The 20334-nt window shown below is 34.8% G+C and overlaps 3 protein-coding genes and 1 pseudogene across 5 annotated transcripts; 1 reads left to right on the top strand and 3 right to left on the bottom strand.

Annotated features, from left to right (window-relative positions):
* Positions 1 to 4980: 4980 nt before the first annotated feature.
* Positions 4981 to 6502, bottom strand: LOC146903476 (uncharacterized). The gene is made up of 2 exons (XM_085733257.1): positions 5938 to 6502; positions 4981 to 5630 (listed from the first exon to the last, which is right to left on the bottom strand). The coding sequence occupies exons 1-2, from the start codon at positions 6371 to 6373 to the stop codon at positions 5170 to 5172; spliced, it is 897 nt and encodes a 298-aa protein (XP_085589383.1). The 5' UTR covers positions 6374 to 6502; the 3' UTR covers positions 4981 to 5169.
* Positions 6503 to 7166: 664 nt separating this feature from the next.
* LOC146903475 (uncharacterized) lies at positions 7167 to 7910 on the bottom strand. Its single transcript, XM_085737246.1, has one exon. It carries the CDS (start codon positions 7908 to 7910, stop codon positions 7167 to 7169), a length of 744 nt encoding a protein of 247 aa, XP_085593372.1.
* A 4197-nt stretch (positions 7911 to 12107) lies between these two features.
* On the top strand, positions 12108 to 16140 carry LOC146903474 (alkaline ceramidase-like). 3 transcript variants are annotated; one of them, XM_085733256.1, is made up of 3 exons: positions 12108 to 12176; positions 12457 to 12721; positions 15384 to 16140. In XM_085733256.1, the coding sequence occupies exons 2-3, from the start codon at positions 12468 to 12470 to the stop codon at positions 15895 to 15897; spliced, it is 768 nt and encodes a 255-aa protein (XP_085589382.1). In that variant the 5' UTR covers positions 12108 to 12176; positions 12457 to 12467; the 3' UTR covers positions 15898 to 16140. The 3 variants fall into 3 exon arrangements, with proteins under 3 accessions (XP_085589382.1, XP_085589380.1, XP_085589381.1); XM_085733254.1 differs by having other exon boundaries at positions 12454 to 12721; XM_085733255.1 differs by having other exon boundaries at positions 12423 to 12721.
* Positions 16141 to 19068: 2928 nt separating this feature from the next.
* On the bottom strand, positions 19069 to 20133 carry LOC146903473 (acyl-CoA--sterol O-acyltransferase 1 pseudogene; annotated as a pseudogene).
* Between the last annotated feature and the right edge of the window lie 201 nt (positions 20134 to 20334).

The raw sequence follows: 20334 nt of genomic DNA, 5'->3' as shown, positions 1-20334 counted from the left end.
TGGACATGTGAAATGTGATAGATAGGCTTCTTTAGGGAAACTCATTAGCAAGACCCTAAATGATATAAATAGCTTTGAGAGCTATATATCAAATGGTGTAATTCAGCAAAGTTCCGCCAAAAACAAATATCCTGCAAAGATCATATATCAAACCAATGCATATATACATCACCATTATCATCCTGGTTCCTCAGTGACTCATTTTGTGGGTTGTAAACCTTGTGGAAAGTGAGGGGATTATCCTGTTGAGAGATGTTTGAAGCAGATGGATAGAGTTTTCAATTTTGGTGATAATCATATATCAGCTTTATGGATTCACTCAATAGTCATTGGTTAGTAGACAAGTACGGAGTGGGACTGGCAATTCTCTTGAGGTCAAAGATGGACTTGGTTTTCTCCATCCTGCTTTTGATGCTGTTGAGGTATCATCTAGCTGAGAGGCTCTCTTCTTCTTATGCAGTTAATTAATCGGGAAACTCTCAAATCTGTTTATGTTGATAGATTGGAATGTGTGGCATATTTAGTTGCAGAAATAAAAAATTTGACTCCTTATCATTTGTGGTAGAAACTACGATGAGAAACAGGAAAGCTGGATATGCATTTTGTTGGTCCGATATTCCTCTGTAACCTTTCTCTCTCGGTCTTCAAGCTTCTGAACTTAAAGTTTGTAGAATTGTAATTTAACACAAATTGTGTCAAGTAATGGAAAAGTTTCATGATGGCTTTGCATATAAAATATATCATTGTCTATGGTTCATTGTATTTTACATTTGTAACTGTTTATTTTGGTTTCTGCTGGCAGTTTTGAAGTTAAAACCTTAATTTATAATATACTGACTCCAATCATTTTGGAATTCTCAATGGTTTTTAACAAAATGTAGTAGGTAAATTTTGTAGAATCTTAGGTAAATATCAAAACAAGATTTGGTGAGGATTAGAACAGTAGCTGTTGTGCTTGATGATTATCGATTACCTGCTTATGTCCACCATGTTACATAACATATTGACAATGTTGTTATCAACTACTAGTCTTGCTTGCATATAGTCCATTGATTCAGGCATTGGATTTCAATATCTCTTAGTTGAGAATTTGTCTAATGGAACTTCCATAACAGCTGAGCTGCAATATAATATGGTCTATGTTGTGAAAGTGACTCAAAATTGGAGTTTGGAGGCCAAAATTGATGTTTGCTGAAAGTACAAATCGGTGGCCGATTTGGAAAATCGGTGGCCGATTTTGGCTGCCTTTTGGGAGGCTTTCTGTTCGGAAAAAATCGGTGGCCGATTTCGCGTGCTGTTATTTTTCAGAAACGTATTTTTGGGCCAGATTTGTTACAATTTTATGGGAGTTTCTTTTACTATAAATATAGGCCTTGTATCAGACTATTGAGAGAGATAGAGGGGGCTGAAACAAGGGTTTAGAAATCAAACTAGGGTTTGTATAGAGTTTGTCTCTTGGCAACAAACTAGGGTTTGAAGGTTGATTCACCTTGGGAAACACTATTAGGATTGAGTCTCTTGGTTACGGGAAGAGGCTGGGATTTGGGTAGAATTAGGCGGGAGACTTATTCTTGTAACCCATTGATATCTCTTTGTAACGTTACTCATCATATAGTGGAACAGAGGGCTGCTCTCTCCCCCAGACTAGGTCAATTTGGACCGAACTGGGTCAACAAATTCTTTGTGTTCTCTCTTCCTTTTTTTCTCGCTGTTGTTTTCTACTTTTGGCTTGTGTTAATTGTTCCATACACTTTGATTTTGGTTGCTTAATTATCCCTTGCTCCACACATCAAGTTTGTTATTGGTGTGAGTTTTTCATCGAATTCGCAACAATTGGCGCCCACCGTGGGGCAAAGGTCAAAGGATAATCAAGTATCATGGGTTCAAAGTGGGATATTGAGAAGTTTACCGGCGATAACGATTTTGGGTTATGGAAGGTAAAGATGGAAGCGGTGTTGATACATCAAAAGTCTGAGAAAGCTTTGAAGGGTGAAGGTTCGTTACCGGTCACCATGACACGAGCGGAGAAGACCGAGATGGTGGACAAGGCCAGGAGTGCCATTGTCTTGTGCCTCGGGGATAAAGTTTTGAGAGAAGTAGCAAAGGAAGCAACCGCGGCATCGATGTGGGCAAAGTTGGAATCTTTGTATATGACAAAGTCTTTGGCTCGTCGGCAATTCCTAAAGCAACAACTTTACTTATTCAGGATGGTAAAGTTAAAGGCCGTCATGGAGCTACTTGTGGAGTTCAACAAAATCATTGGTGATTTGGAGAACATTAAGGTGCGTCTTGAGGATGCGGGTGCTCTGATGGTGTGGTGTTGTTTGGAGGATGAAGGTGATGTTGGTCACCTTGGTATTGATGCTTAGTGGAGCGGTGGTCGTCTGGAGAGACGTTAAACACTCAACATCAGCCTGGAGAGGCGGTGGTAAGAATACTCATGATCTACCGGTTGAGGTGGAGGTTCAAGGAAGACATAGTGGGATGTACTCATTTGCTAGTTGAGAGGTTGGAAGCTCAGCTTTAGGTGGAGTTGAACACACCGGGAGTGGTACGACTATGGAGGACCTTGGGTGCTATGCTCTAGTGGTGAGCAAGGGTTTTCTTCATGAAGACGGAAGGCATTCCGGAGGTTGAAGAATGTATAGCACGGCTTGTGGAATTACCCTAAAAGTCCAAGGGTGATTGGATGCAAGGTGATCTTCAAGGAAGCGGGAGATGTCTCGTATTGAAGAGGTATGGTGTAGTCTTGTAGAACTACCTGAAATTCCTAGTGTAGTTTGGATACAAGGATCTTCGAGAAGGCGGAAGACATTCCGATGGCTGAAGAGGTTAATGTGTGTACTTGTGGAACTACCTAAAATTCCTTGAGTAGTTTGGACACAAGGATCTTCAAAGGGGCGGAAGGCATTCCGATGATTGAAGAGATTAAGGTGTAAACTTGTGGAGCTACTTGGTGTAGTGGGAAGCAAGGGAAAGAGCAGCAAGGTGTTGATGTTAAATGGGCATCATCACTAATTTGGAGTCAAGGTGGAGATTGTTGTGAAAGTGACTCAAAATTGGAATTTGGAGGCCAAAATTGATGTGTGCTGAAAGTACAAATCGGTGGCCGATTTGGAAAATCGGTGGCCGATTTTGGCTGCCTTTTGGGAGGCTTTCTGTTCGGAAAAAATCGGTGGCCGATTTCGCGTGCTGTTATTTTTCAGAAACGTATTTTTGGGCCAGATTTGTTACAATTTTATGGGAGTTTCTTTTACTATAAATATAGGCCTTGTATCAGACTATTGAGAGAGATAGAGGGGGCTGAAACAAGGGTTTAGAAATCAAACTAGGGTTTGTATAGAGTTTGTCTCTTGGCAACAAACTAGGGTTTGAAGGTTGATTCACCTTGGGAAACACTATTAGGATTGAGTCTCTTGGTTACGGGAAGAGGCTGGGATTTGGGTAGAATTAGGCGGGAGACTTATTCTTGTAACCCATTGATATCTCTTTGTAACGTTACTCATCATATAGTGGAACGGAGGGCTGCTCTCTCCCCCAGACTAGGTCAATTTGGACCGAACTGGGTCAACAAATTCTTTGTGTTCTCTCTTCCTTTTTTTCTCGCTGTTGTTTTCTACTTTTGGCTTGTGTTAATTGTTCCATACACTTTGATTTTGGTTGCTTAATTATCCCTTGCTCCACACATCAAGTTTGTTATTGGTGTGAGTTTTTCATCGAATTCGCAACAGTCTATGTGAAGTAGATGAGGTCAGATCAGAAATAAATTAAGGGTCTTGCACTCTTTAAGTATTCTAAAAAGGAGAATTTATTCCATACAAAAAGTCAAATGTTTCAATTTCCAATGCATTGATTACAAAAAATTTCAAAAAAAGTTACCTTTTAAAGGTCTTAAAGAGTGCCCCTGGGGCACTCGTTAACATTTCCCATAAATTAATAGATATTTGCACAAAATATATGGATAATGGAATGTTGAGATTGTCACTAGACTGCACTTTCACAAGGTAACATGTGATTGAAGATAAACACTAGGTAGAGAGGCAGAAAGAAAAAGAGAAAACAATTTTGCCTGCATTGTTACTGTTTTATGTTTGTATCTGCATTTTCCTGTTAAGTGATCCTGAGACTGCGCTGACACTATTTTCTGTGAAGTTGATCTTAATTGGTATGTACTGTGCTTAGTTATCAGCTGCTCTTTCTATGAATGTTCAACATGATCATTTGTGTCAGTAAGGCTATATCCTCATAACACTCTTACTATTATATTTGTTAAAAAGGTATTAAATGAGAAAGTTTGAAAGATAGAATTATTTAATTCACCTTCATAATTGAATAATAACCAAGATGCTTATCAACAATATCAGTAGAAGGGTGTGGCATTTTAGACTAGAGGAATATATACCAAATTAGGTTGTAACCTTCATATAGTTAATTAAGCAACTTTAAAGGGTGACACTTACGGTTTTGGTATTGCTCTTGTTGAGCTTCTTACGCTGGAGGACAGCTTCTTGCTGCTTTCTTTTTAACTGTTGTTTTCTGAAAACCTATCATTGATTATTAGATGTTTGGATCCTCTGCTGCAGAAAAATAAGGGTGGGAGGATAGAAAAGATTGAGTTGAAATAGAGTTGATGAAGAGAGAAAGAAGAATTGAAAGATTGAATGAGATGCAAAGAAGCACAGCTGCTGTTTTATTGCCCAATTAGTGTTGTCTGAATGAGCAATTTTGGTCTGTTACATTCTACAATCTGATTTATACTAGTTCGAACAAAATAATTCTTTTTGGTCTTAACACTCCTGTTTTCATATTTTGAAATTTGGCTCGGAGGCGAGTAAAGTTTGTCATAGGATTGTTTCAGCCAAGATTTGAATTCATGTTCTTACGAACAATTCGTTCATTAAAGTGGAATGAGACTTATCGCTAGAATTCGTAGAGAATAACATTAGGTAGAGGAACAACCAAATATCTACGGAGCAGTAATTTTCACAAATAATTATCTTGAATAAATAGATAAATAAAAAAATGCTTCCAATAATCCAAAATCAAAAGGCAAAAATTACCCCATAACACAGCAATAGGAAAACTGTGCTAAAGCACCTCTGTGCCCTGTGCTAAGGGGTTCTACACAGTCACCTAAAGAAAAGAAAAACTGTGTATGTACATGTATGGTTATTCAGCGTTAAATGCAGCAGTCAACTGGCCAACTCTAACATCAATTTTACTCCCAAAATTATCCCTGAGATTGTATGCTTTCAAGGGTCTTCCTTCAAATCCAATGGACTTTCTTGTTGCAACCTCATTAGTTGTTCTCTTATACTGGTTGAACCACTTAGCTTGCATGTAGCTATTTCTTCTCCATGGAGGTACATGCATATCCATTGTTTTCATAGAGTCCTTAATAGCACTGCACATTATCCTCACAACCCTTTTCAGCTCTTCAACTTTACCAACAAATACTAAAGGGAAAACATCAAGCAAAGAAGTGTATTGATTTGTAGGACGAGCTATTTCGAATTCAGCCATAAGGGATGTTTCAACAATGTAACGATTTCCACCATAATTCACATCAATGTACTCATAGTCACCCGATGGGAATTTTCTATTTCTTTCCCACTTAGATTTGCAAAGCCCTGGACACAAAAAGTACAGCAAAAAAACATTAAAACAAGTTCAATGACTTGAATTGAAAGAAATTCAATAACTAGCATAAGCAATTTTAGTATAGTTTTTTTTCTTCTTATATACACATTAAATAAAATTTAAACTAATCTTGATTTATGTTTTAAATTAGATCAAATATATATGCACATTAAATCAATCTTACCAAACCAAACCAAAACTAAATTAATACTAATTCAAATTTGAGCAAACAACCATTAAGCAAAACCTCACATTTGAATGAATTAAGTAAAAGTAAATAGTAATAAAAATTCTTACCAGCATCAAAACCTCTCTCCCGCAAGCGTGACATGATTATGCGTTTGAATCCAGACGAAGACTTATCACCACCAACAACTTGAATGGCAAGTTCAACCTCTCTTCTAATCTTCTCTTTCACAAGATCATCATCATCATCATCACCGAAAATCTCTTTCAGTATATCCTTCTTCTCCTCATAATCATACCACTCAAAATCACGATCATCATTATTATCAAAATCAACCGCATCTTCATTTCCTAATACTGCTCTCACAGAATTCATCTCCATGAACGATTTCACAAGATCTGATAAATCATCAGTTAAACTTTCAGGCCAGTGCTCGCTTCCACTGCTTTCACATAGCCTCCCACGCGCCGCCGCCTCGTTACTCTCAAACGCCGCCTTTACCTTCTCAATCCTCACCGGAATAACACTTCCTATAATTTCAAACATTGTTCCTTTTTCAATTCCCTTCTCTCTCTCTATATATATATATATATATATATATGTCGTTGAAATGGTGAAATGATGTTTATTTATATGAAGGAAAGAAAATGAGAAGAAGAAGAAGAAGAAGAAGTTAGAATGATTCGAGGGAAACAGTTTTTCATATTTATAGTACATAAAATCTCACTTACACGTACGTTTGTCATGTAGCATGAATGTGGTCAATATTACGACACTTTTTGATGACCATATCTGCCAAAAATGTCTAGGTTCATTTTCCACATATTGAATACGTATCTGGTAGTGGTTGCTACGAAAAGCACGCGCGGTTAAACTGTCCAACGTAACATTACCGTCATCCTTATCCTAATCTACCTTCATAAATGGTGGATTTTCTTAATTAAAAATACAGTAAATATACACGTGTAACTATTAGTCTATCTATTATTAGTAAAAGTACTCTTATATTAAAAGCACAAATTGAGAATATACCCCCCAAAAAAAGGCACAAACCTATATTAAAAGCACAAATTAAGAATATACCCCAAAAACAAAGGCACGAAGAGGGAATGATCCATCGTGTGATCATTTTCTGATAAAATAAATAAATTCATGTGATCATTTTAAGACACCCATCTTGAACGTTGAACCATATGTTTTTCTTCTTCTTTTCTTTTGACAAAAACATGACTAAGTTTATCATTTTTTTTGACGTAAAGAAAATTCATTAATGAAAGTCTGGCAAAAAATCAAAAGCTAAGACTGCAGAAATACAAGGTGGAGTATATTCGATCTATATTTAATCTAAATTATGAAGAGCATGTTTAGCTAAATAATGGGCAGCCTGGTTGGCTTCACGCCTAACATGCAAAAAATTTAATCTACGAAAACAATCTTTGAAACTAATGCAATCTCTAATAATAGAGCCGACATAAGTGGGAGATTGTTGATGAGCATTGAACGCCGAGACCGCCTTAGACGCGTTTGATTCTACTATAAGATTGAGAAAAGACATGTCTTTCGCAAATTTCAAACATTTCCGCATAGCTAAAGCCTCTGCAACCTCTGAATCTGATAATGAAAAGACTTGCCAGCAACTAGCACCAACTACAACACCTTCATTATCTCTCACCACAACACCAATGCCCCACTTACTCCCCTCTATCGGACCTGCTGCATCAACATAAAGTTTGTAGAAACCATAAAAAGGAGGTGTCCAATGAACATCAGATATTGGCAAAGTTGGACCTCCACTTAATGTCTCCAACAACACCGTACTAGCACTCTTAAAATTCACAATAGATCTTTGTGCCTTTTGAACAATGGCAGCCACATTAACATCAGTCCCCTCAAAACATTTCTTATTTCTAGCACACCATATTTCATAAGACAGAGCCAAAACATGGACTATAACATCCTCAGTAGCATTAATAATATTTATCTCCAACCACTCCGAAAATGGTACATAACTGGAATCATGCGGATTAAATACCACATCTAAAGAGGAAGCAAACCATATCTGCTTTGACCAATGACACTCCATAAAGAGGTGTGAAATTGTCTCATTATGTTGCCCACAAAAAACACACAATGGATCACTACTTATTCCTTTTTTAAAGAGATCATTTTTTACCGGTAGTTTTGCATGTAGAATCCTCCAAGAAAAATGGACGTGTCTTGGAATACTTTTTATTTTCCACAATTAGTGTTCAATATCCTGCATTGAGCTATGGGAAACATCCACTTCACGCCTTGCCTTTAAAAAATGGTAAGAACTCTTCACAGAAAAAATAGCTAACTGTGAAGCAGCCGACACAAACTCATCTTGTAATTGAGAGAAAGAAATTGGCAATTGAAGAATTTGTTGAGCCTCAAAAGGGAGAAATTTTTTATTAATTAAAGGGGCATTCCAACATCGAATATCATGATGAATGAGATCTGACACAAACATAATATCACAATCAGGAGGTTTAGGAGACCAACTCTTATGCCCATTTTGATAAGGAAGCCAGCTATCCTCCCATATGTTAATTAGACGGCCATCCCTTACTCTCCAAATACCAGCTTTCTCAATAACATCCGCACGAGCTTTCAAAATACTTCTCCAAGTATAACTTGGGCAATGGCCAATTTGAGCTTTCAAGAAATTGCTTCTAGGAAAATACCGTGCTTTCAAACATTTTGAGATCAACAAGTCATCGTTGTGCATAATACGCCAGCCTTGTTTAGACAACATTGCGAGATTAAACTCATGAAATGTTCTAAAACCCATTCTTCCTTTCTTTTTTCGTTTACATAATGTATCCCATTTAATCCAATGAATTCTAGGCTTACCTTGTTTGCTACCTCACCAGAACTTACTAATCATACCTTCAATATGCTCACATAAACCCATCGGAAGTAGAAAACAACTCATCACATACGTAGGAATTGCTTGTACCACTGATTTGATCAAAACTTCTCTCCCAGCATTTGATAGGAGTTTTTTTTTTCCAACCTTTCAGCTTCTTCCACACTCTATCTTGGACAAAATTGAAAACTTGTTGCTTAGACCTACCAATAAAAGCAGGTAGCCCCAGATACTTTGAATGACACTCAACAGCCTTAATTTGCATCCAACCTTGGAACAAGATTTTACGATCATCAGGCACATTTCGGCTAAAAGAGATTTCGGATTTATCCAAATTGATAAGTTGACCAGAAGCAGATTGGTAAGTCTTAAGAACTCCTTGGATAGGCTGAGAATCTTGAAAAGAATCCTTGCAAAATATGAGACTATTAACAGCAAAAAATAAATGATTAATTTTTGGAGCTCCTCTAGCAATTTGAATTCCATGAAAGCCCTTTTCTTCTTGTGCCTTATTTAGAAGCCCTTTTTTTTTAAAGATATATGAAAGTATTATTCCATAACTAATTGCTGGAAAAAAATTATTTCAAATAAATTAATCAACATATATTTTCTAGGTCAGGTCTCCTAAAAAATGTGAATAAGATTTTTTTTAGGAAAAAAAAAGTGAATAAGATAAGATGTAATTAACTTCTGTAAAAAAAAAATTGTGCATAGTGTAAATTTTTGCACATTAGACATATTATATTTTCTTTTATAATGTATCGTATTATCTTTTTACTAGATTAAATATTACAAGGGCAATTTTTTATTGCGTTAATGTGTGTGGATTATAAGGGTTATATTTTATGTAAGGGTCATGTTAACTTGTGCCCTAAGGGCACAAGTTAAGGATCTAAAAAAAGAAATAAAACATAAGTTTTGTATTGAAAAAATAAATTTTTAAATTTTCAAAGCATTGAATGCACAATTTTCAAGAATTAGTTTCTACAATTGGCTTCTAAACTTGTGCCTTAAGGGCACAAGTTAACATTTTCCTTTATGTAAATGTAATATTTTTTTTAATGAACATTTATTTTAACGATACAAGTATCAAATAATTTTATTTTCCAGAAATTAAGGATAAGTTTGTTTAGGGTATTTTTGTCCAAAAATAAACCACACCATAAAGTGTATTCTCTTTATATATAATTAGAATAAAAATAGACACTAACACGCACGTCTGTCTATTTTTATTAATAAATACTCTCTTCGTTCCACTTTATTATTCATTCTAGCAAATACACGTGGATTAAGAAATGTAGTTAATGTTGTATAGAAAATAGTAATTGTAGGTTGTTTTACAAAAATATCCTTCATTAATAGAATGTAAAACATAAATTAAAAAAATTGAAAAAAAGGATAGAGTAATAAATAATAAGGGCATAATAGGAAAATAAGCATCAATGATTCCTTGATATTATAATAGAGAAATGATATTTGAACAACAATTTTTAAATAACTTTTGTGACAACTTTCTCTCTCATACTCTCATTGTATTTATATTTTCTCTCTTCCTTTTTCTCTCTCTATTCTTATTGTCCGATAAGAAGAGAGGAAAAAGGTTGTCATTAAAAATTGTTTAAAATTGGTTGGCAAAATATCATTCCTCATTATGATAAGGGACATAATAGGAAAATAAGCATCAATGGCTCTTTGATATTATAGAATGACATATAATTTGGAACAAACAAATTTGGAACAAACAAATTTTGCTAAAATGACATATAAAGTGGATCAGAGAGAGTATAACATAAGCTATAAAAGTGTATTTAATAATTTTAGAAATTAACTTATTTGATTGGTCAAAAAATAGTACACCAAAACTTAGTAAAAATTATATTAAAGTGTATGTGTTTGCTAGAAGACCCATATATATACACACACAAATATATTGATTTTTTTATTTGTTAATTAAATAAAGTATGGTTAAATTACGCGTGTGAGAGTTGAAGTAGCTAATATTCTAATTCCGGGATTCATTACGCGTGTGGGTAAAGGTAACATTTCCATTTGGTATGATAAATGTCATTCCCATGGTCGTTTTTGTGACAGAGTTCATGCTGAACAAAATGATTTTAATCTTTGCATTAATGATGTCTGTCATAACGGGGTATGAAATTTTGATCTCCTCTTCTTCAAGATGTTAAAATGGAGATGGAAAGTATTTTTACCAATACCGACATTGATGATATCATTGTGTAAGAGTCATCTATTTTAAGTACATATACCACTAAATCCGCCTATTATCGGTAAACTCTTTTACCATGCCCTAATCCGAAGATGGTTTTGACTTGAAACCGAGTTAAATGCTAAAACTCTCTAACAAAAAATATTTGATACATTAGTGTTTATCCTGGCGCATTGTGTAAGAGTCATCTATTTTAAGTACATATACCACTAAATCCGCCTATTATCGGTAAACTCTTTTACCATGCCCTAATCCGAAGATGGTTTTGACTTGAAACCGAGTTAAATGCTAAAACTCTCTAACAAAAAATATTTGATACATTAGTGTTTATCCTGGCGCTAGTTTTAGTATAAAAGATAAAATCAAAAAGTGATTACTCATTGGATAAAACTAGACTATAACCCGTGCGATGCACGGGTATATATTTTTTTTGAATGGTTTTTTAGAGTTTCATGTATAGTTATCAAATTGACTATATTATTAGAAACATTTAATGGAATACAATAGTGTTTTAAAAAAACTAAAGCGATTCATTAATTGACTGTATGATGTATATACTCCATAAAAAAAATAAAGAATAAAAATGAAATCAAACATTCCTTCAAAAAAAAAAATGAAATCAGACATATATATATATTCCCTAATTTGAAATGAGACATATATATTGCTTATAGAAATGTTATAAGTGGCTATATTAAAATAATGATTAATAACGTAGACAATTTGTCAAAAAGTTCAGTCATGCATTAAGGTTAGTGGACGGGGTTTAGTGGTAAGTTATGATGTTGATAATAATAACCGTGTGGGTAGATATTAATAAGTGGTTAGTGAGTTACGGATAATGTGATAGTGGGATATTGGATATCAATTAATGGAAACAAAATTAAATCAAAAAAATTGTTAGTGGCTTAGTGGTCAAAATGTTGAGGAGAAGCAATTGGTCTTGGGTTCAATTCTCAGAAGAGGTTTTTTTCATAAAGATTTTTTAAGCTAATAAAAAAAGGCGGGATTATGGTTAATCAGGGCTACTTGCAGACTGTCTAACATTTATATAGATAAAGATAAAGATAAAGATTTGATTGATTTTAGGGTAAATCACACATACATGTTCCGCCAGTTAAATTAAATTAAACAGAATAAAGAAAAGAAAAGAAAAGAAAATTGTGGTTCACTCACTCAAGGGCACGGCCATTGCCTCTGCACCGCTGTGCTGGTTGCTTCGTCTCGTTAAGGTTCGTACGATTTACTTCTTCTTTTTCTTCTCCCCAAAGTTTAACCTAATTATCACCATCACCATAAGTTAGTTAGTGGCTACTACTTTTCTATTTCTCCCCCAATTTTCCTAACCCTACTCCTAATTATTTGATTCGATTCTCTACGATCTTATCTTGTGATCCTGCTTTTGTTTATTCAAACCAATTTTACTTTATTTTATCTATTGTTCTATAAGTTGCAAATTAAGTTGATTATCCAAACAGGGCCTAAGTGTCGTTGATTTGAATTCTGCAGCAGCTCTGAGGAGAATGGTTGAAACCATGTCTAGCTTCTGGGGTCCAGTAACATCTACCAAAGAGTGCTGTGAACAAAATTATGCACATTCAACTTACATTGCAGAACTTTACAACACTATTTCCAACATTCCCGCAATTGTTTTGGCTCTCATCGGTCTTATAAATGCTTTAAGACAGCGATTTGAGAAAAGGTTCAGTGTCCTTCATCTATCGAACATGGCACTTGCTATTGGGAGTATGTTGTATCATGCTACACTGCAACGTGTGTAAGTATTCGTCTGCGTCTTTTTTTGTGGAATTTGTTTTTGGAAATTTATAATTGCTTTTCTGATTGACTCTAGTTTATTTATTTATAGTTAGTTTGCATGATACGGAATGAGGTTGACATAATATTTTACCTAACTAAAAAAACAGCTATGCTATTTAGAACGAACAATGTCTTCGCGAAAGGATCACGATCGAAAACTGGCCAATCAAAATTAAATGTTTAGCGGAATACATGGGTGGTGGATGGAATACAAGGAAGTGTCTAAGTAATTTATACGATCACAAAATGCCACGTGTACTCGTGACTCGTGAGACATTCACGTTGTTTTCAATTGTGATAAATAGCATTAATGTATACTAAAACACTTCTGAATATAGTAAATATCAAAGAAAAAAGCATATGAATCAAGAAAAAGATATTAGAAACATATTGTAGTGTATAACATTCATCAAAAGCATCACAAACCCAAGAGATATTGTCATAATATTGTCATGGCAGAGTCCACGAAATGGTTCGACCTGTCGTGGTTTTGATGTTAGGACTAGGGAGGGAGCATCGCCTCCGCACTTGTAGGAGGTTGATTCCACGGCTTGAAGTTTTACCTCTTACAATAATAGAAGCAATACAGGAAAGAGAAGAACAAGTTAGTGAAATAACACAGGTAGAGACTTGGGGAGAAACTTTAATTCTAACCCATCAATAAAAAAAGAGAGGAACAAAAAACAATAGGAGTGATAAAGGAGATGAAAAATTGGGATATATAGCAAAAACAAATAATTATACTGAACAGACAACAGTGATAGAGAAGGGACAATTGGCCAGAGAGGTTACTTAAGAGAACCAAAGTTCAGGCTTAGAAGGTAGGGAGGAGAGGGTATGCCGATGCAGGTTGGTGTCTGTTCTGGTTTAGAAGTTCAGGTCTAGAGATGATGGATAGGAAATATCACCCAACCGCCGGAGATGGTGGATATGGGGTTCATTCAATTTGCGAAGATTGTTCAAGTGTAATAGTGGGTGCAAACTCTAGGGAGTTCATATATCCCTTTGAGAATATAACAATTTATATTTTTCCAAATAAACAACCACAAATTGCTATATCAGCCATGGACTACCGTGACACCAATATTTTTGTGGCACTGGAGCACCTAACACCGCTCTGTCTCTCCTTTTTGTTTATTTATTTTGAAGAAATGTACCAAGATGTATAAATACTGTTAGAATACCAATCACACCTTTCAACGATTGATACAAAAATGATACAACATAGTAGGCTGTTAGCATACCCAGAAAGCACAAATCTGGCACATGATATAGGTATGATTCAATATAGACAGACACAAGAATGTGGTCAATTTCTAAATTTTACAGGGCACAACACAAACTAAATTACATTGTATATGATTAAACATAAACCCCATCTTAAATCAAAAGAAAGAAAGAAAGGTTAGCATGAGTCATTTTTGACGTTATAAAATGTAAAGAATAAAACAAATGTAAAATGAAGTTCATAGTTTCCAAGTGTTTGTGAAGTGTCTGACTAATGTACAGTTATTGTTTTGAAGTGTCTATGGCTGCTTGTTTGTGGGCATCCATTTTAACATGTAGAGAGATAAAAGAGGAAGTGTGGTATTATTTTATTAATTTATTTTAGATACAAAGAGTTTGAGGTTTATATGATAGTGACTAGGTATTATGGGGTGTCCAAGGTCCACATGAGTAGTATAGGATGCTTGGTGGTGTATTTAAGCGGCTTGGTTCTTCCCCCTTGATATCTAGCTCTCAAGGGAGGGTTCGCGTCTTCTTGAATTGCTTGGATACTTATCAATTGGTACCGGAGTTGGTTATCGGTGGCTCAGATCGAAAAGGGATATCTACCGATAGATTGACAGTAAAGGTCTAGTATTGTGTCAGAAACTGCAGCCGCCGAGATGTCAGTTATAATTGATGGTGCTATGATAACGACTTGGGTGTTATGGTGTGTCCAAGTCCCACATCAAGTAGTATAGTATGGGATGCTAGGTGGAGTATTCAAGTAGTATAGCAAATTATTTCATGGTGTGATAAGTACCAATAGTATTTTTAAGTCTATATTCAGGAGTCCCGAAGTTATTCTTCACGCGCAGCTTAGTCTTAGAATTTATTTATGTATTGAAGTTGGTTCTTAAATTTACAAAACCCGCATCATTAAGCCATTATTTGGGACTAAAGTGTGAAACAAGCAAGAAGGATTAACATGATACAAATTTATAAATAGGTGCTAACTTATACACTTGAATAATTTATGTAACTAGATGGATAATAATTACAGGGACTACCAGTGTGTTTGAAATCCGCAAACCATAGTTTGGGCAAAAGCTTTAAAAGACTAGTTTTTCTTGGTGGTTCGAGGCTACACTTTTTGAACAGAAAACGAGACACACTGATTTGCCTATATATTCACCAAGAAGAATTATACCGTTGCTTTTAAGTGCACGAGAGTGTTCCTTAAAAATTAATGTTCGGCTACATTTGTCTTATGTTGAATAAGTACTACTAAATTGCTAGGTTTATGTCCCTAATAAAATTGGGTAGTTTGAATTACTTAGTTTGTTCATTAATTATTTAACATCTTTTTGTTTTGGATGACTTTTCATTGTTTAGATGTTGCTTTTAATTTGTAGGCAACAGCAAGGGGACGAAACTCCTATGGTATGGGAGGTGCTGCTGTACATGTACATCCTCTACTCTCCAGATTGGCATTATCGCAGTACAATGCCCATCTTCCTATTTTTGTATGGTGCTGGTTTTGCAATTGCCCATTCAGCGTTCCGTTTTGAACTTGGCTTCAAAGTGCATTATGTCATTCTGTGTCTGCTCTGTACTCCAAGAATGTACAAGTATTACATTCACACCCAAGATGTTTTAGCCAAGCGGCTAGCTAAGCTATTTTTAGGCACTCTTATATTAGGCAGTTTGTTTGGGTTTTGTGATCGTGTTTTCTGCAAGGAGATATCACATTCGCCTATTAACCCTCAGGGTCATGCTTTGTGGCATGTCTTCATGGGTTTCAATTCCTACTTTGCAAACACATTCTTGATGTTTTGCCGTGCTCAGCAGCGTGGGTGGTCTCCAAAAGTTGTTTATTTAATGGGTGTTCTACCTTATGTGAAGATTGAGAAACCAAAAAGCCAGTAACAAATTTGGTAAAAGAAGGAAGCTTCTTTGTCATGATACATTATTATAGCTATAGACAAGATGTTGACAAAATTATTTAATAGGTGTCTTTCCTTCTTTATCACTTTATGGTTTTGTTTGGCTTAGAAATGAATATTTGCATATTTTGTTGTAGAAGTAGGACATGTACCATATTTATCCCATTGGCACCTCTCGAACCTGGACCTTATCTCAAAATTGCAAGCATGAACAAAATTTTGCTTACTGGTTTTTGTTAGGCTCCTGAATGAATTAAGCCTCGTACTCTTAGCTGTAATGTTTGGTGTAATCCCCTATACACAATCGTCCACACTCATAGGACCAGGGCCAGAAAAGCATGTCAGGTATTGTGGTGCTGCTCTAGATGGGAACTGGTGTTCACTCCAAAAATTTCATTAGCACCAAGTGTGTTTGCGGTGACCAAAATTTGATTTTGAATGAATTGATTATGACTAAAAGTGAGTCGAATGTAAAGTGAGTTATGATTGAATACATTAATGTAAACATGAATAGAACAAAAAATTGGGTTTCTATGTTATCGTGAATTTTCTGAAGCAACAAATATCAACAAATAGCAACTAAATTAAAGTAGTAGTTTTTCATTATGGTTTTCGTTGCCATTATTGTTATAGGACTAAACATAATATCAACTTCTAGTTCAAATCAATTATGAGACTATCAATAATATTTGAGATTAAATGAGGCTAGTTCATTAAGAACTTTGATCTGGTTTAAAATATGACTCTCATAAGTGGACAATGAGATTTAATCACTTGGATTAGTCAGTCATTAAGCCAGATATCGAATTTAAAACACAAAATCAATTATTAATTTATGAAATTAAGTTTACCTCCTTTAAAATGGAACAAAAAATACACTAAAGAAAAAGATATTGGGGTATTAAACGGGGAGAAATGTTAGGTACACGCTCTCTAACACTAACTATCTTATTGGATAAAATTAATGTATGTTCCACCACTTTAGTGAGACCCATTTTCAAAGTGTGAGACTCATCTTGATTTAAACCAATAAAAAGTGTTTGGAAGACGGTTAAAGTTGCTATTACTACTCTTAAAAGGTTAATATGCAAGGTTGTTATTGACAAGAATATATACTATAAAGACTTTTTTTAAAAGATTTTAAAAAATAGGAACTGAAATTGAAAATTTGACTTAACTATAGGAAAATATTAATTTAACCTATATTATTATTACTAACTAGCTTTAGGAGAGCTTTGAAATGTCATCCTCATGCACAGGTTGCTGTTGCTTTTACGGGCATTTTATTACCAAACTACCTTAGGATCAATTTTACAAACAAAAGACACAATGGAACAGACTTGAATAAACCTTTTTTTTCTTTTTCTTGTTAGTAATTGTGTTCTTTTGTGATTTGCCACCATCATTATTACCACCAAATTTTTGTCAAAATCAGATTCCGTCAAACTTAGGATATGGGATGATGAACCTAACTAGAAACTATGCCTCCTTGTTATCTTAGTGTGATTAAAAATCGGAAATAACGTTTCTGTTGTCCTCATATTGAAATTCCAAGCGCCACATATCCAAAAATATAATTTTAAAACCATTAGAAAACAAAATAAAAATTTCCAAGATGCAAGTATTTTGCCAATAACCATACCCCAACTGTGCAGTACTTAGAAAAATACAAACACTTGTGATGATATTAACCATGCTTCTATTATGGTCGTGAAGATCCATTTCTTTCTTTAGACTTCTCCGTCTCATAACAATAATGCCATTATATATACAAACCCAAAAGCTATATACTAAATCATGAGTTCATTAAACTCATTATGCTAGCCCTTACGTAATTTCATGATTAATTCTTCTAATAATTTCTTAAATATATTTATCATAATTATAATTATCATAGTTATAATTATGGGTGCAAAGCTATGTACTCTGGCAGGGTCATCCGTCAAGGACTGCATCAAACCCAAACAGAACTTAACAAGGTTGACAAAAACTTTCAAAAGGAAGACAGAGAAGAAAACTACCATTGATAAGAATTTGGCTCTAGAAGAAGAATGGATATTAGCTTTTCCAGAATTGAAACAGTCGAGGAAAAGAGTGCATCCTTGTTCAACACGTTTCCGAGGTGGTGGATCTTTAATAAGTGAATTAGCTCAAGATAGTTTATGCTTATTGGAAAAAACCAAGAACGGTCGTGAAAAAGAAGAACTTGTTGATGAACGATTAACATCAAACTGTTCGTTAATTACAAATAACTTATGTGTTAAATCACAGAAGAAGAGAGTTAACTTTAAACTTCCTCACACTGTTATATTTTACAAACCAGAAGAGACTTATTGCGAAGAAGAACAAGAAGACGACGATGAAGATGAAGAAGAAGCGTCATTGAAGGGTTATTATAATATTAATAGTGAAGATCACTCGTTTTCTTCACTCTATTCATTTGAAACCACAGAGGAACCTAGTTTGAGACTCGCAGTGGATATTCTTCCTTATGTCTTTGTCTCTTCCAAAGTTTCAAACTGATCATAAAATTGTCTTGTATACATAAGGATGGATGTTGAATTTCAATTTTCATGTGCTCAAATATACATGATATCCACGAACCACAATTTATATTCAAACGAGTTTTAGACCTGTGGTTTGATGCTATATTTTTTGTAATTTGTGGTTTGAAAATATATATCGAATGTTCTAGCCTAACTAAAACATTTATGTATCCAAACAAATATTTGATTTTAAAAAAGCAATAAAATGAGATGATGAATTGATTATATTTTAATTTTCAAAATCCTTGCCATTATATTTTTGATAAAAACAAAACGGTATTCATTCATTCAAATTAATAGAGTACATCAATTAATGGTCCTATTTGATCCTATTTATAATGACAATTTATAATGTCTTTGGTCCTATTTATAAGAATAGACATATAATGGCAAGGATGTAAGCAAAATAATTTGGTCTATTTATAAGAAAATATCACAACTTTTAAGGTGTACTTATTGCTTAAAAAACTTTTCTATCCTTCATTTAATGCTTCTTATATGCAATTTGAAGAGAAGCATTAAATGAAGGATAGAAAATTGTAAGCATGTAATTTAGCATTTAATGCCCTAAACAAAAACAAACTACATGTAACAAGAGGGATCATCCTTCATGTAGAGAGTTGAACATACATGTTTTTTATGAAGTGAACAAAGACAATAGATTCTGTTCTTGCCTTCTCAAACACACCACACCTAACAAGAGCCGGCACAAAGAGGCAAATTCCAGTAGACACCACAAAAGCCATTGTAAGTATACAAGACACAACCCTTGGCAATAATTCACGTTTTGGTTCAAATACTTTCTTATATGCAATTTGAAGAGTCAAACACACCCCATGGATGAAGAAAAAGCACATTGAATCCCAACATGGTTCCCAAGCTTCCCATGTATCCTTCTTTCCACGTTTTATGTAATAAAATATTAGCTCATGCATCAACCCTGACACTGTAAAAGTTGCCACCACAGCAGGGAGTGGGGCCCATTTTCTTCCAATGAAATGGCTAGAAGCATTCACCATTGGTTCGTATACGGTAGGGTGTAGGATACGCGTGACCATGATGTTCCACCTTCTTCCCCAAAAGTCTTGCACTGATGTGCTTAAGTATGGTTTATTGAAAGGTTGTTCCAACTCTACTCGAAGAAGTTTGCTAGATATTGTGTTAATCAAGGCAAGAAAGATTTCTAATCCCGCGTAGAGATGGAGAGTGTATAAGATCATCAAATTTATTGGATGAAATTTTTCTTTCTTATCATATAGATGAATAAAGAAATAAGAGAAAAGGAAAATGATTACCAACTTACTAGGACAATTTATAGGTGCAACTTTTATTTTAGTTTGGTTTGCATGGTTTGCTAACTTGATGGGAAATGAGGCAATTAGGAGAAAGTGAGGGAGAGAGAGTGGAGGATTGGATGAGAGGGGGCCTTTGGAGAATGCAAAGAGGAAGAGTTTGAAGGTGGAAAGCCAAGAAAGGAGGAATGAAGAAGGGCCTACAAGATGGACGATGGTGAGTCTCATAGGGAGAAGGAGGAGGATGATTATGGGTGGAATTAGGGTTACAAGTCTTACCTTGCCTTTGGGAATCAACTTCCCTATTGTGTAGCTGTAGCAAAATAATATCGTTGCTACACTCCATACCATTATGAAGTTGTTGATTTCTCCTTCTATCATCTTAAAAATTTTATGATGTGTGAAAAATATCAAACACACTCTCGTATTTGACCAACTTATAGACCAATTTGAATCTCATTAACTTTTGAGTTAACAATTGAAAATTTGATTTTTGTAATTGATCGCTCGACTATATCTTCCAAATGTGCGACTCCATGAATTGAACCTAGACTATTTTTCTGAATAAAGTGATGTTGTCAA

This window comes from Medicago sativa, chromosome 8 (assembly GCF_051527215.1).
Source record: "Medicago sativa cultivar Bolivia chromosome 8, Bolivia_mono, whole genome shotgun sequence".
NCBI lineage: Eukaryota > Viridiplantae > Streptophyta > Magnoliopsida > Fabales > Fabaceae > Medicago > Medicago sativa.
The sequence above is the reverse complement of the archived record's forward strand: the minus strand, read 5'-3'. Positions and strand labels throughout refer to the sequence as shown.

Coding starts and splice junctions, on each gene's coding strand:
- LOC146903476 (XM_085733257.1), bottom strand. CDS start 6,373: ATGTTTGAAATTATAGGAAGTGTTATTCCGGTGAGGATTGAGAAGGTA. Junction 5,631..5,937: donor GGAGAGAGGTTTTGATGCTG/GTAAGAATTTTT, acceptor TTTTGTGTCCAG/GGCTTTGCAAATCTAAGTGG.
- LOC146903474 (XM_085733256.1), top strand. CDS start 12,468: ATGGTTGAAACCATGTCTAGCTTCTGGGGTCCAGTAACATCTACCAAA. Junction 12,722..15,383: donor CATGCTACACTGCAACGTGT/GTAAGTATTCGT, acceptor TTTAATTTGTAG/GCAACAGCAAGGGGACGAAA.
- LOC146903475 (XM_085737246.1), bottom strand. CDS start 7,910: ATGGAGTGTCATTGGTCAAAGCAGATATGGTTTGCTTCCTCTTTAGAT.